General features: G+C 43.0%; 1 protein-coding gene across 2 annotated transcripts in view; it reads right to left on the bottom strand.

Moving 5' to 3' along the window:
* Positions 1–454: 454 nt before the first annotated feature.
* LOC115174806 (exostosin-1) overlaps positions 455–17662 on the bottom strand; it is a 307505-nt gene continuing 290297 nt past the window's right edge. For both annotated transcript variants that reach the window (XM_029733720.1, XM_029733721.1), the window contains 4 exons: positions 10337–10426; positions 6058–6218; positions 1569–1740; positions 455–643 (listed from right to left, as the gene is read on the bottom strand). In XM_029733720.1, the coding sequence (XP_029589580.1) occupies positions 458–643; positions 1569–1740; positions 6058–6218; positions 10337–10426 (609 nt within the window). In that variant the 3' untranslated portion in view covers positions 455–457. The remainder of the gene's footprint in view (positions 644–1568; positions 1741–6057; positions 6219–10336; positions 10427–17662) is intronic.

Here is a 17662-nt window from a genome sequence, read left to right as displayed (position 1 = left end):
ACTTCCCGGTCTGCTCTGTCAGAGGAAGGAAGTGACAATGACAATCAGTCTGGAGTTGAAGCGTGTGAAAAGTTGCAATATTCCTCTTTTGACAACATTGACGACAACATCGACACAGTCCAACTCACCGACACGGAGAGAGCTGAACCAACCAGAGTTCTGAATCATCTTCAATAGCCAAGACCATCACCTCTGGAGAACGGTCCTGGTGTTGCATATTTCATAATAAATTACTCTGTAGAGATTTCACGTATCGTTCGGACAATCTGACTGACTGAACAGGCTGGTTACAAAAAGGCAGTTCTTTTCACTTGCATCTGGGAGGGAGATTTGTCCCAAACCCACAACACTCAAGTCTCTTCTCTGTGTGTGTGTGTGTGTGTGTGTGTGTGTGTGTGTGTGTGTGTGTGTGTGTGTGTGTGTGTGTGTGTGTGTGTGTGTGGGTGGGTGGGTGGGTTCACAGCCTCTCAATGTCCCTGTACTTCTTCCTCAGGATGGAGACCTGGTCCTTGAACAGCACAGGGTCCAGTCTCATCTGGGAGTGCAGCAGAGGCATGAACCCAAACCAGCCGCTGAATGAGTTCATACAGGTCTGTCTCTGGGAAAAGTGGTCCGGGTCGGCCCACCGGGACGTCTTAGAACCCTATGTACAGACAGAGGAAATATGTCAGTTCAGCAAGGCCAGCCACAAGACTCACTGACTGCTTCAGTGTAAAAGCAGAAACATATATTGGGAGGAGGATGGTACATTAGAGCTGTGTTGCCTGAAGCAAACAATTTCCCCTCCAAAGATGGCCTGGAAATAATAGGTTGCTGCATGGAATTTATCCCAGGGCATTAAGAAAACAGCTCATATCTACTCTATTCATACACACAAAACAAACTACATCTAAGAAAGGTTTTATTTTTCTGCCTTTTAACTCCCATTCAACTGATAAAGTGTTGGCCAAAATTTCCATAATCTCCAACAAATTTCCACATGTTTCCAACAAAGTTCCCCACTTTCCTGTGTGATCTTGTGCAGGGCAACACATCTTACAGCCCTGACTGCAGTGGAAAAATTGTCCTGGAAAGGGAAAGGGCCTGAAGATACTAGGTATGGAAAGAGATGGGAGTAAATTCAGCCCTGGTACGCTGCTGCCTACACAATTAAGACGATCATATGGCCGATAGTGCCGAGTCATCGTGCTGCCTGAAGCTGGGCCATCAATCAGACCTGCCGTGGGCCGGCCCCGTCCCCGGCCCGGCCCACACACACACACCGAAACGGGGAATCACAGAGGGAGACTGTCAGCATGCTGCAACCTCCTCCCTCCTCCTCCTCCACCTCTCTCTGGATGCTCCTGAGTGAACCGATCTGCAATCCTGCAGTCCCTCCCCTCTCATGGCTGCAATTATAGGCCCATTTCAGACAACTTGAGATTGGGCCCTGTCCCAAGCACTGGATACCGGATATGAGCTTGTGGCTTCCATTGAAAGTGGCTGTTGGTGAATGATATATGCTGGGCAAACATGGTTTGACGGACTGCACCACACACACATACAGTGACCAAAGAAACATACTGTACCTGCTGCATCATGGTTTCCTTGTACTGCTTCTTCTGGGTGACTTTAATAGGTGGGAGCTTAGTGACAGCAGAAACCAGGAAGTTCATGAGGATGTCCTCACAGTTGGCCATCTGGTCCACCATGGTGAGAAGGCTGGTTGGCAAGTAGTGAGTGTACAGGTAGTGATAATACCTAGGAACACAGAGAAGAAGAGAGATGGATCCATGAATAAGAAAAAAATGTCATGACAGGCTTTATGGAAACAGAAAATGTGTCGGTAAACTTTCCAAATGTCGACAAAACTACATACGTTAGACAAGGTGGGATCTTTTTGTGTTGGTAAAATAAACGATGCAAGAAATGTCGGTGGAACCGCTTTTATGCGCAAATATCTATATAATAACCATCATATTGAAGTGAACTTGGAGTCATGCGATAACATGTTGTGTGGTCCTTCCACTACGACTCATCCAGAAAGCATGCAGTTTATTAGGCTACAGATTAAATAAGTTATGATGAACTTCACAAGGTTATGAGCTTGATGCTCCTTTCATTAAATATAGATGGTTGTTATGCCCTGACCTTAGAGAGCCGTTTTATTTCTCTATTTGGTTAGGTCAGGGTGTGATGTGGGGTGGGCATTCTATGTTATTTATTTATTTGTTTTTGGCTGAGTATATGGTTCCTAATCAGAGGCAGCTGTCTATCGTTGTCTCTGATTGGGAATCATATTTAGGCAGCCCTTTTCCCACCTGTGATTGTGGGGTCTTGTTTTTGTGTAGCTGCCTGTGAGCAGCCCAGAACGTCACGTTTCGTTTTTCTCCTGTTTTGTTGTTTGGTGAGTTTCATCTTCATTAAAAGATGTGAAATTCCATGCACGCTGCGTCTTGGTTTATTTATGATCGGGAGTTTGAAGATAGTGAACGTTACAATGGTTTTATTCTGGTGACATGATCATCGATGCTTGACTGCCGTTTGTCCAATAAAAATAATCTAGCTCTTTTGTCCATAATAACCTCTTCATGTAGGCTATACCCGCATTGTATCTGCCAGCTGTTGTCTCGAGAGCATGTGCCAATACCAGAGTGGACATACTCGCTATATAACGCAAATCATTTTGTGAGAAAACCATCAGTAGAGTTGAAAATGGAAACCCATTTTCTTTTTTTATTGAATTTTAAAAACATACAATCTACCTGCAGTGAAGCCGCTCAACATTACATTACATTCAGTCATTCAGCAGACACTCCCTGTCACGGATCTCTCCGGAACTTTCATTACGCACACCTGTCCCCTATTCCCACTGATTAGTATTTGTATATATGCGTCCTTTGGTTTCCATTGGGCTGTCCATTATTGTTCCAATGTCCGTTGGTCGTGTGAGTACCTGTGCTGTCTGTTTTGGGATTTTGTGCCCTTGTGGATTGCGCAGATGATTACGGGTCTTGTCCCGTGTGTTAATCAGTGTGCGTGTGTGTATTTATTTGAGGTTTTCCTCGTTCTTTTGTTTGGGTTTCAACCCTGTGTTTTGTATATGTGTTTGTTAGGTCTTCGTTCTGTGCCCTTACACGGCACGCCGTAATTTGGGGCGTAATAAAAAAAACTATTACGCATTCCTGCAACTGTCTCCCGAATCATTGTTACCAGTGTGACACTCCCATCCAGAGCAACCCACAGGAGCAACCAGGGTCAAGTGCCCCGCCCAAGGGCAACAAGGACAGATCCTCCACCCATTTGAACCTGGGACCCGATCCAGCAACCTCTCGGCCACCGGCCCAAGATCCCAACCGCCAGGTCACCAACTATCAAAGATCCCCCCCACAGTTCCCCTCGAGAGCTGGCCCTCAACCATCCAAGACCCCCCCCCCCCCATCCCATCCCCCCCTAAGCCACGGTCCCCCTTCAACCCAACCACAACCACCACCTAACGCGCCAACAACCAACAAAAAGAACAAAATAGTTTGCCTGAGGCATCAGCCTCAGGCAAACGGGCATTGGATGTAACATCGTTCCTTTTTAGTGTCAGTTAAACTTCTTTTTTGTTTTGTTTATTTTTACTTTATTTTTTACTTTTATCTTTGACTGTCATTATATCTCCCCGCCCAAAAGGTTCACTCCCACTTGTCTCCAGTTCCACATCTTAACCCTCATCTTCCTTCAGCCCATCCCACCTATCTCTGCTGGCCACTCCCTTCACATTTCTACCAGCCATATATCTTTCAACTATGCTGTGATATTTGATAAACAATTAGAATCTATCTAATCGAATATAAACCACAGATTGCGAGTTGAAGATAAATACTTTTACTAAGAGTATTTGTATATTAGTAATTGACTGACCAGGTCTCTCCAAATCTCCCAACAATGCTATTTCTATTGTCAATTTTATATTAATGTTCTGCTTTTTCAGCCATTCCTGAAACTGAGAACAGAAACAGGCTTCCTGAGGGCAATACCAGAACAAATGGTCTATTGATTCTGTATCCTCGCAAAAACATCTGCAGAGCTGCGATGGTTGTATGCCCCAAATATTCAACACTTTGTTGGCGGCAAGAATTCTGTACAATAATTTTTGCTGAAAAGCAAGAAGTCTTGAATCTTGTGTCATTTTATACTGTATATCAACTCATACACCCTTTTTACTTGTATTTTTTATTTGGTATTTGAGAATCTAAATCTCGCACAGCCTTTTATCCACAACAAATCAATTTGATGGAAACATCTTTGGTGGGAAAATGCGCATATTGTTTTTATGCGGATTTTAGAATATTTGCATGAAAATCTGTCATCAATTGGATGGAAACCTAGCTATAGACATACTGCATAGTATAATATTAATGTACAATATTGCAAATGGAAACAGCAGTGCCTAAAAGGAAATCAAATCTCTTTAATTCTATTTTCAGTGTCATTTCCTGAATTTTCACCATTTCTCTGGATAGTGCCGTTGTCGTTTTCTATTCACTAAGACACAGAATTTGATGGTAATCTGTCTGGTGGATCCATCTGGCAGAATGAGGGGAGTTAACCCCCCCCCAGCCAGCCCTCATAAGAGCCACCCTCCCCAGTGACCTCATCCACCTGCCTGACAACACCCAATTTCTCAGAGTAAGTTACTTCTCCCCTCTCTTTCTTGCGACCCTGATTGTGTCATGTCTCATTTCCCATATGTTTATTAAGTTGGGGGCCCTGGCTGTATGGCTGACATAGGATAAACTGCATCACTTCTTGTCTGTGGTGACACACGGGCTTCAGTTAAGTTAGGGGGTCACTCTGTTTAGATCCAGAGGCTTCAGACTCATGCCTCATCTCCCACAAGAAGACGACTTCCTGTTTTATTTTTTTTCCCCTCTCCTACTCCTACTCCGGAGCCCCACTGGGCTCTTGGTCTCTGCGGCATCAGTGCCTTGCCCAACTGCCGAGCCGAGCGGTACATCACTGTCAGCCTAGTGAAGGTGAGGTGTCGCAGCCAAGGTCTGCCGTCAGCACCGTTTGTCTGTCTCATCCATGCAGGAAAGATGAGAACAAGGCCCTTTGAGACACACCGTGAGCCCAGGCCGGACCTCTCCCTCTCTGCGAAGCTATTGATCTATGTGATGTTATTATCAGTGATCTTGTCAACGTCGTCCTTTTTCTGATCTGACTATTATATTCAGCTTTGTTCATGTTGATACTTCTGGATATGAAAAGTAGCAATCTAATTAATGACACTGATTTGTTAATTGCGCTGATCTGATATAATTATTCTACACTTTCTACTGGTGAACATCTGGTAGAAACACTTGTCACTTGATTATTAGCACAATGCCTCAGTAGACAGCCCGTTGAGAGCCTTGAGTCCTGAATAATAGAGGCATTTTGAAACCACATAATAGAACAATGAAAAATGACTAGGAGAGCTGTTTATCTGCAACTGCCCGGAAAGACATGACTTCAAATCTCTCATGAGAGGAAAAGACTTCCCAATTCAATTTACTGCATGGCTTAATACTTTGTTTTCATTTTGATGATGCATTGCATTTCACAATCAAATCTTTCACGGAAAAAGGAAGGAAAAAACATAATACTTTATTTCCTTTTCTATTAAAGCTTATATACAACAAATGTCAGCGGTGTGAGGAAGTCAGATGAGTTTTCTAAATGGCACTTACTGTACTGAAGGAAGTAGACTACTCCTGAATAAAACATAATATGTGAACCAGTATTGCAGTCTGTCTGTGGCAACTTGTCTGCTGGTACAGAACAATACAAACCTGATCACACCCATCCGCGATAAGAGTAAGTGACAAGTGCAGGAGAAAGAGCTCACAGAGTTGCTGCTATACAGTGGGAGGATGTTAACAGGCCCCAATATGTCTTAGGGCTTTTTATAGTCACCTCGCATGTGCTCAAAGTAAATTATGTCTTACCGCTTGGACAGTTTTCTCCTTGCCATCTGCATCCCCTCCTTGAGCTAATATCATGGCCCCTACACCCCTCATAGAGAGCAGGCAGGGGAAGTGACTGTACCTGTGATAGAATGCAGCCCCTGTGAGCACCATGGAGTACTCATTAGTCCACTTGGAGGTGTAGCCCCATCTTGATTTGCTGCCATCCCAGTAATGGCTGCGTGCTGGGTAGCCCACAATTCTGTCTGGGAAACTGTGCCAGACAATGAAGGCAAAGTCAACCTGTGGCTCAGAGGAAAGGAAAACATCTTAGAAAATCCCTTATAGACAGATTTACTTATGCATTATATGAGCAATATCAACTGCAGTACAATGTAGCAAAAGAGTAGATTGAATTCCAACATTGTTCTTCTCAGGTACCCAGCAGTCACTCAGGTCAAGAGAATGTGAAGAACAACACATAGTATAATACACATGCTGACTCTACCTTGCTGTTGGCACAGTGGGAGATTCATTTCCAAAATGCTACAGAGAGCAGAGCCTAAAAAATGGATAGTCCCTTAAAACAACCAAACATCTCTCAGCTTCTGTCATGATGTGTGCGCATAATTATGAAGGAATGAGACTACAAATCTGAGGAAAAGGTTGGAAACATCTCTCTTAATGTAGCCTTTGATTAATCGCTGTGTTAGCCATTACCTCAGCACAGGATTTATGATATCATGCAAATAATTTGCCTTCAGGAATTACACTCCTATAATGCCCTGATTGTGCCTCGCATCATTTGTGACAGACTGTGATTTGGCCCATTCATAATGTGTCTTAGTTAATTATGGATTGGAAATAGGGAGGAAGAAAAATGACAGGCGCAGAGGGAGAATGCTACCGTATGCATGCAGAAAGCCTTTCCAAGGGCAACATACATTGATCCCATGTAATACATAAGATGGTTTCTGAATATGGGTTCTGAGGAGTCTACAAACAGATCCATCACAAATCTCTACTGGCATATCATTTACCTGTGCCATTTGATGTGATATGTTATTAAATGAGATAATAGTCTAGTCGTATAGGAAAGACAGACTCAGCATTTGGTTTCTAGCGTATACAGTAGTATGACTTCTCTGATATGAAGTGAAAGTAAAGTCAATTTCAGACATTGTTAAATGACCAAGATCATGTCCTTGTGTATGTTCCATGCAGTCATATCTACCCTTGATATGATATTCCACTGGATCCCTGGAGAACATTTGACAAGCTGACTGTTTCACGGTTATATGTGCCGTGCTTTCTCATGGGCAGCCAGACAGTGTCATGATAGGAACATTCATATTCCACACCGCATTCTCTCTTAAAGCTTAATCATGTGATTAATGAGTTGAAACAATGCAATTATGAATTACGTCCAGTCACTGTTCCATGTAGTTATTGTAATATGAAAAGTCCCATTAAAAGTGCTATACTTGCTCACATTTCAGTTCGTTTCAATTAAAATGCTTTCAATGTTTAAAGGGCAATTATTGAGACAGATTATTAAGCAGATGAGGGATTTGCTGTGACTGGTTCCTGGAATTTCCGTCAGAAGCTCTTCCTTTTTTCCCCCTGAAATATCCTCATAAAACTTTTGTAACATTAGTTCTTTAATCTTGTACCACTATAAAATGTAAGTGGATCCTCTTGCAAGGCAGAGGTGAAATTGATTTGCTGCAATTAATAAAATATAAAATAGATGAATAATACATTGCAGGTCTCTTACACACAGAGACTCAGAATACACTAAGGATTAGGTCTTTACTCACTGACATCTTCAGATTTGGATAGCTGTAGTCTGAAAGGTGAATATTGGCTATAAACCTGCAAGAAACATCTTAATTAAAGCCTTGTTGTGGCTCTAACTTAATGCTAGCTTTTCCTACTAGCAATGACTTTGCTGATAACTACTTTATTGAGAGAAAATGTACTTGCTACGACTGTGATTTGTGGTTGTCTCACCCAGTTATCTTAAGATGAATGCACACATTTGAAGTCGCTCTGCTAAGAGCTAAATGACTCAAATGTAAATGTCAAAATGTTAACGGAGGTAATGGATGGGGTGAATTAGACCAGCCTACTCTGTCTGCTGTCTGTCTGTCTGTCTGTCTGTCTGTCTGTCTGTCTGTCTGTCTGTCTGTCTGTCTGTCTGTCTGTCTGTCTGTCTGTCTGTCTGTCTGTCTGTCTGTCTGTCTGTCTGCCTGCCTGCCTGCCTGCCTGCCTGCCTGCCTGCCTGCCTGCCTGCCTGCCTGCCTGCCTGCCTGTCTGTCTGTCTGTCTGTCTGTCTGTCTGTCCACCATGTGTCAAAAAGGTATGAGGCAAATACATGTGGAACAATCATTACACTGACATGTTGGTCAGTTTTGAAGTTTCCCAAAGCAGAATCTTTTCTTACTTTGATTTACAGCAGAAATGTTATTGATTCACACCGAAGCAATACAACATGTGCTTAGAATAGAGAGCAGCAGACGCAGAAAACAACTATAGTGACTCAACCACCAAGGCTCTAATTTGATGCCGAAAACAATGGATTTCCTAATGAGCATAATTTAACAAGTTTAATATTTGGAACAAGATAAACCACTCCAAATACAACTTGTACATTGTGTCAGACACAAACAACGTCAACATTTCCAAGGGCTCAGCCAAAATAATTCTCCACACGTTTGAAACTTTTGATTAAAAAAGAGCGAACATAATCTTCACACAGAGGTAACTGCTGCTTTGGTTCATTTAGTGATCATTTTTTTTTAGAACTGGCAGCAAAATGAGCCACTAGTGCTTTCCCTTTTCCAAGACATGAAGCTTAATCAAACTGTGACTTCATGGTTTGACAGTCTAATGATCTTTGCAGAGACTAGCATGCCGGAGAGGTAGTAGGTTTCACAAACCTTCTGATTGCTTGAAACAACTTGGGCATTCATTAGTTTCTCATTCCAGGACAGATGGTGAATACATGTTTTTTGAATTGGCACCATGGTCACTGAATTTGCATTTCACAGCATGGGAAGATCCTTTCGCTAACTACATCCAGATAACGAAAACATCGGGAGGAAAAGGCCCTCATTCCAGATATTTGGCAGAGTTTCCAGTCAGTGACGCAATAACAAGACTTAACAGGAATCTTAAATACTTTTTTTTTCCTTCAGAGGGGCAATCAATCCGTCCCGACACGAGAAGTGAATTAGTTATTACGCTATGCTTGACAAATGAACTCCAATGGGGTTTCCCCCCGAGTGTCTCTTATGGACAAAGGGTGTTGAAATGACCTCATCAATATTATCCTGCAATGTAACATACACAGGGGAAGAGACACTTGGAGACAGGTACCAGACCATTTCACTGATACTGTTTAATGGAGAAACAGGGGTGCAAGACGTCCCTGTGGTTCAACAGGCTGAGAGATGTACTAGTTAGAGAGGATAGATTTCTGTGAATGATTAGTGTGAAGTGTGGGCATCCACCTGGACCACACACTTGATCTACTAATATAACCTGTCACCTTGCTTCACCTCCCTCTGTCTTGACTGATTTCTTCTACAGTAGCTCATGATACCAGTGACTTTCTCTGTAGAGTGCGGCCTGGGCCTCAGTGCCAGTTTAAACGTTAGACCAGAGCAGTTATTTTGAAATACCCAACTTTGAGTTGCTCCATTAGGCCATTCTCTAATGGAGTAACATTAATGGGAACGAGCAATTAAAAAGAGCTTCGCTGATTCTGCAATGTGCAAATATTATACAGGGACTAATTGAATATCAGAAATTAGAATTAACAGGACCAAAATGCAGGCACAGAAACAGAGCATAGTTTTACAACAAGGGCAGCAACATGGCACTCTGCATAACAACAGACTACAAACAAAACATGGAGTTGCTTTGAAGATGAAAGAAGTCAGTTGGTGTACATCTCCACACCCCTGGGAGATGGAATACTTTCAAGAAACTGTCTGGAAGTTCTGTCACTTCTTCAGTTGCTGCTAAATCTCACCAGTTGGTGCCGTTGTGGATGTCAATGTCAGATAAAAGAGAAAGGAAATGCTGTAGCTGATCATACAATGTTAATTGTTGGCTTATTTTCACACACAGACTTGGGACTCTATTCAACCTGGCCAGCTCTCCGTTTAATCCTGCCTGGTTCTTTTTCCCATGATCAAATTAAATCAGAGAATGGTTTTGGGTACTATAAAATTCTGCTTCTAATACCAGGTAGACTCGCCTAACAGGTATTTTCAAGTTCTCACAATAAAGTGTGGAGGGGCAAGACACTACATAAACATTACTAGATGAGGGTTGATTGATTCTGGTCTTTGAACGTTAAAGCCCCAGGTAGAATAGGGAGACAGAGAGGGAATAATAAGTAATCCTCCTACCTCATTAGTCGACAAGACGGAGTCCTCGTCCAGACTGAGGACAGCATCTGTGAGGATGACTTCATGGGGGAAAAAGCGACTGCTCATTGTCTGTTAGGAGAGAGAGAGAGAGAGAGAGAGAGAGAGAGAGAGAGAGAGAGAGAGAGAGAGAGAGAGTAGGTGAGAGAGAGAGAGTAGGTGAGAGAGAGAGAGTAGGAGAGAGAGAGAGTGAGAGAGCGAGTAGGAGAGAGAGAGAGAGAGTAGGTGAGAGAGAGAGTAGGAGAGAGAGAGCGAGTAGGAGAGAGAGAGTGAGAGAGCGAGAGAGAGAGTAGGAGAGAGAGAGACAGAGAGAGAGAGAGATAGAGAAGAAAGGAGAGGTCAATCGCTGCCATCGCTCAATTAACAATCCATCGGCTCTGGTGTCAACACCTCTGACTGTGTATGGGGACCTATTCAATCACAAGTTGAAGTATTTCAGGTACCTTTAAATGGGCTCGTCCAGAAATAACAAGAGAGGAGTCACCATTTCATGTTGGATGAAAAGATGGACAAATTATTTAATCACTTCATCCTGACGCACCCAGAGAGTGACCTTAATCTTCTTCGTTTGAAATGTAATTGCATTTCTTTAGCCCTCCCTAACAATCCATAGAAGGCCAAGCTTTGTTATTTTAGGCCTGAAATTCCACTCTCCTGTAGGCTACTTCTGGGAAGCTCCCATTATTGAAGGACTTTTCATTTTAAGGAGAAAATATTGCTCTGATTATTTGGAGTATATGGGTGAAGGCCAATTAGAGATAAAAAAACAAACACCACAATGGCCTGGCAGAATCTTCTGCCCAAAGCCTGAATTCACAATAAGACTTGTCCTTACTAATACAGTGCAATTACAGTGTAGGCACACAATGAAGACATTTCTTTGCAATTATGACATTATTAATAAAACACCTCAAATCTGTATCTCCAATGTTATTGTCTGTGGGCATTTAACTTCTAAGACATTTTCGAGGCGTTTCTATTTGAAACGACTGATGGGCTGTTTCTCTCTCAGCAGCCAGTGTTATTGGTAGTTTGCCTGCTGCACAGTATGTCCTGTAATATTAGGGAGCACACACATGGCAGAAGTGACCTGTCAGCAGTGGCCTCCTGAGAGGGATGTCTGGGTAATCCCCTTCACTGTCACTCTCTCTGGGAGGCTGCCGGCCAGAGTGTGTGGTATGGTGCATCCTCACTAAACTCCCCCTGCCTGCCTGTCTCCCACCCTGCAATGCTCTTGACACCAAGTTTATGGGGTTAATGTACCTGCTGTATTACCCATACCTCCCTCTCTCCTCCTCAACCTCACTGGCTGCTGCCTCATTCCTCAAATTAGGAAGTTATCGAGCAAAACCTGTTGAATTGGATATTAGCCTTGCCTTGGGTTGGCTGCTCTAGAGCAAGTGGGTGTGGCTGTGCAATCGACAGGGCCTCTGTCATTATTTTGCAGCGGCAGTGGTAGCGGCTGACTCCAGGTGCTGTGGACTCGCATCATTATGGCTTAATGGGTCCTTTTCAATGCAACACTATTTCCTATTCACTTTAACTATCCCTGCCCGGTGCGTCATAGCAGGATAATAGTGGCAGTGTATCGCTGGCAGGGCCGGCTCTGCGCCGAGCCAAGTCTCTTGGCTCAGGAGAGCATTTCATGGTGCCTATTGAAAAGTCATTTACCAGCTGAGGGCTTGATTAAACGAGGAGCATTGGGATACTTTAAGAGTCGTTTAGGAGTCGTGTGGCAAAAAGCTCTCCTAAAGAACATATTGAGAGAGATAGAGTGGCAAAGTACAGGCTCTCTGTTCATTACACCTATTATACACTCAGTAATCAGCCATTTATCAGCAGTGGAGGGCCCTTGGGATGAATGATAGCATCAGACCTGACTCTCAATGACAATGATACACATTCAGGTAACAAGACTACCTTCCTGAAACAGATAGAGGGTATGGGGGTTTGCTTCTTCTGATAGGCAGCTGCTGTATGTAGGCTGGTTGGATGGGCAGCGACGCTCCCCATCCAACCTTGAGAGGGCTTGCAGAGAATAATGGGATAAATTCCCCAAATACAGGTGTGACAAGCTTGTAGCGCCATACCCAAGAAGACTCGACGCTGTAATCGCTGCCAAAGGTGCTTCAACAAAGTACTGAGTAAAGGGTCTGAATACTTATGTAAATGTGATATTTCAGTTTTTTTATTTTGAATAAATTAGTAAGCAGTTCTAAAAAACAGTTTTTGCTTTGTCATTATGGGGTATTGTGTGTAGATTGATAATGAAAAAACAATGTAATACATTTTAGAATAAGGCTGTAACGTAACAAAATGTGTAAAAAGTCAAGGGGTCTGAATACTTTCTGAATGCACTGTACACTATTACAGCAAATATAAAGGTGCAGGGAAATGCTAGCTCCCTCCACATTGCAGTACAATATCTCTTCCTCAATTACCTCATACCCCTCCACATCGACTCGGTACTGGTACCCCATGTATATAGCCAAGTTATCGTCACGCATTGTGTATTTATTCCTCGTGGTATTATTATTTTCTACAATTTCTATTTTCTTTCTCTCTTCACTGTTGGTAAAAGCCCGTAAATAAGCATTTCAGTGTTGGTTTACACTTGTTGTTTACGAAGCATGTGACAAATAAAATGTATTTTTCCTGAAGAGATAGTGGTAGCCCTTGATCTTGTTGTTCTGATCTGCCAATATTATTGTTTCATGTGATGTCTACAGTCTGTCATGTTAAATATGATTATAAAATGGGGTGGTTTGGATATTCCCATTGCTAGTCTATCCTGCCCATGATATGCTAGACAACATACACATGGCCACATTCCTAAAAAGTGCCATCGTTTACGTCGTTACCTAGCAATCCACTACTACTTTTACAGATCCACTGTAATCTGCCAAGCCATGCAACTTAGAAACTTGATATCCACTGTAAAAAGCCTCCATAGCAACCATTTTGTTTGCCATCGCAACCTGCAAAGTTCTGGAACTATCAACCAGCTCTTGGGTAGTTTTGCTTGACATGGCAGTCAATATGAATAGAACTAACGACCAGAAAAGGCCTACAATTGCACTTGACAACCAGTGTTAGTGAATGTAGCATCATGTTTTGTTGAAAAATGTATGGTTTGGGAAAGAATCTTGCTTTTCAAATCAAATCAAATGTTATTTGTCACATACACATGGCTTGCAGATGTTAATGCGAGTGTGCTTCTAATACACACAAATCTAAAGGGGTGAATGAGAATATGTACATGTAAGTATATGGATGAGCGATGGCTGAGCGGCATAGGCAAGGTGCAATAGATGGTATAAAATACAGTATATACATGTTATATGAGTAATGTAAGATATATAAACATTATTAAAGGGGCATTATTTAGAGTGCATTGTATAAAGTGACTAGTGATCTATTTATTAAAGTGGCCAGTGATCGGGTCTCAATGTAGGCAGTAGCCTCTCTGAGTTAGTGATTGCTGTTTAACAGTCTGATGGCCTTGAGACGTTCTTCTTCCTGTTCTTCAGTCTCTCGGTCCCAGCTTTGATGCACCTCTACTGACCTCGCCTTCTAGATGGTAGCGGTGTGAACAGGCAATATATTGGGTGGTTGATGTCCTTGATGATCTTTTTGGCCTTCCTGTGACATCGGGTGCTGTAGGTGTCACGGAGGGCAGGTAGTTTTCCCCTGGTGATGCGTTGTGCAGACCGCACCACCCTCTGGAGAGCCTTGCGGTCAAGGGCAGTACAGTTGCCGTACCAGGCTGTGATACAGCCCGACCGGATGCTCTCGATTGTGCATCTGTAAAAGTATGTTAGGGTTTTGGGTGACAAGCCAAATTTCTTCAGCCTCCTGAGGTTGAAGAGGTGCTGTTGCGCCTTCTTCACCACACTGTCTGTGTGGGTGGACCATTTCAGTTTGTCTGTGATATGTACGCCGAGGAACTTGAAGCTTTCCACCTTCTCCACTGCTGTCCCTTCGATGTGGATAGGGGGGTGCTCCCTCTGCTGTTTCCTGAAGTCCACGATCATCTCCTTTGTTTTGTCGATGTTGAGTGAGAGGTTGTTTTCCTGACACCACACTCCGAATGCACTCACCTCCTCCCTGTAGGCTGTCTTGTCATTGTTGGTAATCAAGCCCACTACTGTTGTGTCGTCCACAAACTTGATGATTGAGTTGGAGGCGTGCATGGCCATGCAGTCGTGGGTGAACAGGGAGTACAGGAGGGGGCTGAGCACGCACCTTTGTGGGGCCCCAGTGTTGAGGGTCAGCGAAGTGGAGATGCTGTTTCCTACCTTCACCACCTGGGGGTGGCCCATCAGAAAGTCCAGGACCCAATTGCACAGGGCGGGGTTGAGACCCAGGGCCTCCAGCTTGATGATGAGCTTGGAGGGTACTATGGTGTTGAATGCTGAGCTGTAGTCAATGAACAGCATTCTTACATAGGTATTCCTTTTGTCCAGATGGGATAGGGCAGTGTGCAGTGTGATGGCGATTGCGTCATCTGTGGGCGGTATGCAAACTGAAGTGGGTCTAGGGTGGCCGGTAAGGTGATATGATCCTTGACTAGTTTTAATGCTGGTAACCTGTTGTATAAAAGCAATACACTTGAGTCAATGTGTTATGACATTTTTATCATTGCTGTGGCGGTCTATCCCACTCTGCTTGCCTCATGGCTATGACCACATCACAGCCATGATAAAAATGTCATAACACATGGCCTCATGTATTATTGCTTAAATTATGTATATTTAGTCTTGCAGTCTCCTGGGCTTGGGGGCTTGATTGAATAAGACCAGTTTAAAACACTTGGGCTGCAGCGGTAACCCTCATGGGACTGTAAATACATTTTACACGAGGAATGCATATTTTAATGATAATTCTCCTACCACAGCTTTAGGGATCAGTGCCTTCTGTATTAACTATTGATCTGCTGGCTTTGCTAATATGATGTGGACGACCTTATCCATTACACTAAATGCAGGCTTTATAGAGCTGCCTGTAATTATGCTATTGACTCATAATTAGAGGATTTTAATTATTTAAGGGTATTTATATAAACGAGGAAAAGGGGACTCCAGCTTTAATAGCTCCATGTATGTTCATAGACAAAGTTCTTCCGTGAAATTCAAATTAATCCGTTGCTATTACTCGCTAATTATATTTCCTCTGTGGAAACGGAACTCGCATATCCAAGGGCGAAGATATTTTGTCAAAATAGAAATGAATAGCAAATATCACAATGTGAAATGAGTATGCAGTGTGCCTATTTAGTTGAGAATAGTTTCATCAAACTGTGCCAAATTTGAAAAGATTCTACATGACATGGATTCCTTTAATCTCAATAAGCTCTAATGTCTATCAGCATGCCAGCGACGCTGTCTGAATTTCACTGTTTTTTCAGCGTAAAGCATGGAGGACACTCACTAAAGCACTCTCACTGGTGTGTATCAAACGTAACTCCCTCAGTAGAGTTAAAATTATCAACACACTCTTCACAACATTAAGTGGTATTCGTTTAGCTTGCAGTGCACCTTGCCTTACTATATTAATGGTCTGCATTGACGATTAGCATACGCTCTGTATAATGTTCAATGAATTGCTCTAATTTCCCCATATAGGTATGTTCTGATGGTAACACACTGCTCTGGTTATCAGGCTAGCCAGCTGTTGTTGTTGTGTTGCTCACCCCTCTGATTCACCCGCAGCTCTCCCATCAGGTCTGTATATACTCTGGAGCTCAGATTCCAATACACATCTTTAGGGACTGTTTGTCCTTCAGTCTGCCCATCTCTCTCTCTCGCTCTCTCTCTCATCCTCCCTGTGTCTGTCTCCCTCCGCCTCCTCTGTCGCAGGGCCCACCGTCTTCACCCCCCAGGGCTGCTTTAACTAGTCTCATGGAGACAGTGGCACAGTGTTTTGATCTGTCACTGTCCTTTCCTACCTCTCTCTCCCTGGTCAGTGTCAATGGATTTTTCCTCTAGGCAGATATACAGGGACGTAGCACTGAGTCACCTGGTGAAAATGTGGCATCACCCTTATCTCCATTGACTCCTGTTACTTCAAGGCCAATCTTTAGAGGCTTGTCAATGCTTTTCATAACGGGTTAATCATATTTGATGCTTGATACATTCATAGTCAAAGTTCAAAGTTCAGCAGAGAAAATGATTTCAATGGCTCAAGTGTCGTTTCCAAGATACATTTTTGTCAAAGCCCATCTCTGTACATAATTCATAGTATCATAGTGGGGTAAACATACACTTCATGAAATTGCATGAAGTTGTAATTTTGAATAGCTTTTTCAGATATTAAATATTCATATTATTTACAGTGACCGTCAACTAAAATTGCATTATGTTTGATAAAGATGCCACGTAAGCAGAACACAACTCTAAAGTCATGACTCAGCTAAATACTAAGCCACAAATCAAGTGCCTTTGTCATTTGTTGTTTGCTACCTGTGGCCCTTACTCCTTAGCCTTTTGACCTCTCTCTCACAAATCAAATCAAATTTTATTTCTCACATGCACCGAATACAACAACCTTACCATGAAATGCTATCAAGCTGTCTAGCCTGCCTTAGGAGACTGAGGATGGAGGATGTTTTATTGTCACAAACACCGGATAGGTGCAGTGAAATGTGTTGTTTTACAAGGTCAGCCATAGTAGCACCACGCCACTGGAGCAAATTTGGGTTAAGTGCCTTGGTCAAGGGCACAGCTCAGGTATTCGAACCAGCGAACTTTCACTAGGCTACCTGCCGTCCTGTGGGAGCGTGTGTTCTGGCCTCCTCTGACCTCACTGCATATGGATCTTTCGACACCTACCCCAAGGGCCGAGGGAGCCCCAGATACGCCATATAGTACAGCCCAGGGATAACCTCAACCTGCCCCATGGCCCAAGAACCCTGACAGGCCCACAGAAACCCAGCTCCTTTGTGAACTTCCCTTTACCATTGCTGTTTACACAGACTCTGTTCGGAGTTTAAGGGAATGTGAAGTGAGATATTTCAACTTGTTTAACTTGGATAATTTATACCATGCAGGTGTGCTTTTTTGCAATAGAAATAGATTTCCTCCACTTTGTGTACCATTTTATGTTCTATTTTTATTGTTTTGCTTCTAAGTGCAATCATGTGTCATTATTCCTCAATTGTAGTATACAGCTTGATTTGATTGCAGGTTAGGCGATAAGGATTTAGTGAATCCAAGTTGTGAATGAAAACTGACCCCTAGAATGGCCTAATCACCATGCAGACTGGATTTAGTAGGGGCCTACTTGAACTCTGCCCTGTAACATTTAACA

The sequence above is a fragment of the Salmo trutta genome, chromosome 35, assembly GCF_901001165.1.
Source record: "Salmo trutta chromosome 35, fSalTru1.1, whole genome shotgun sequence".
Taxonomy (NCBI): domain Eukaryota; kingdom Metazoa; phylum Chordata; class Actinopteri; order Salmoniformes; family Salmonidae; genus Salmo; species Salmo trutta.
Note: the sequence above shows the minus strand (reverse complement) of the source record. Positions and strands in the feature narration are given on the sequence as shown.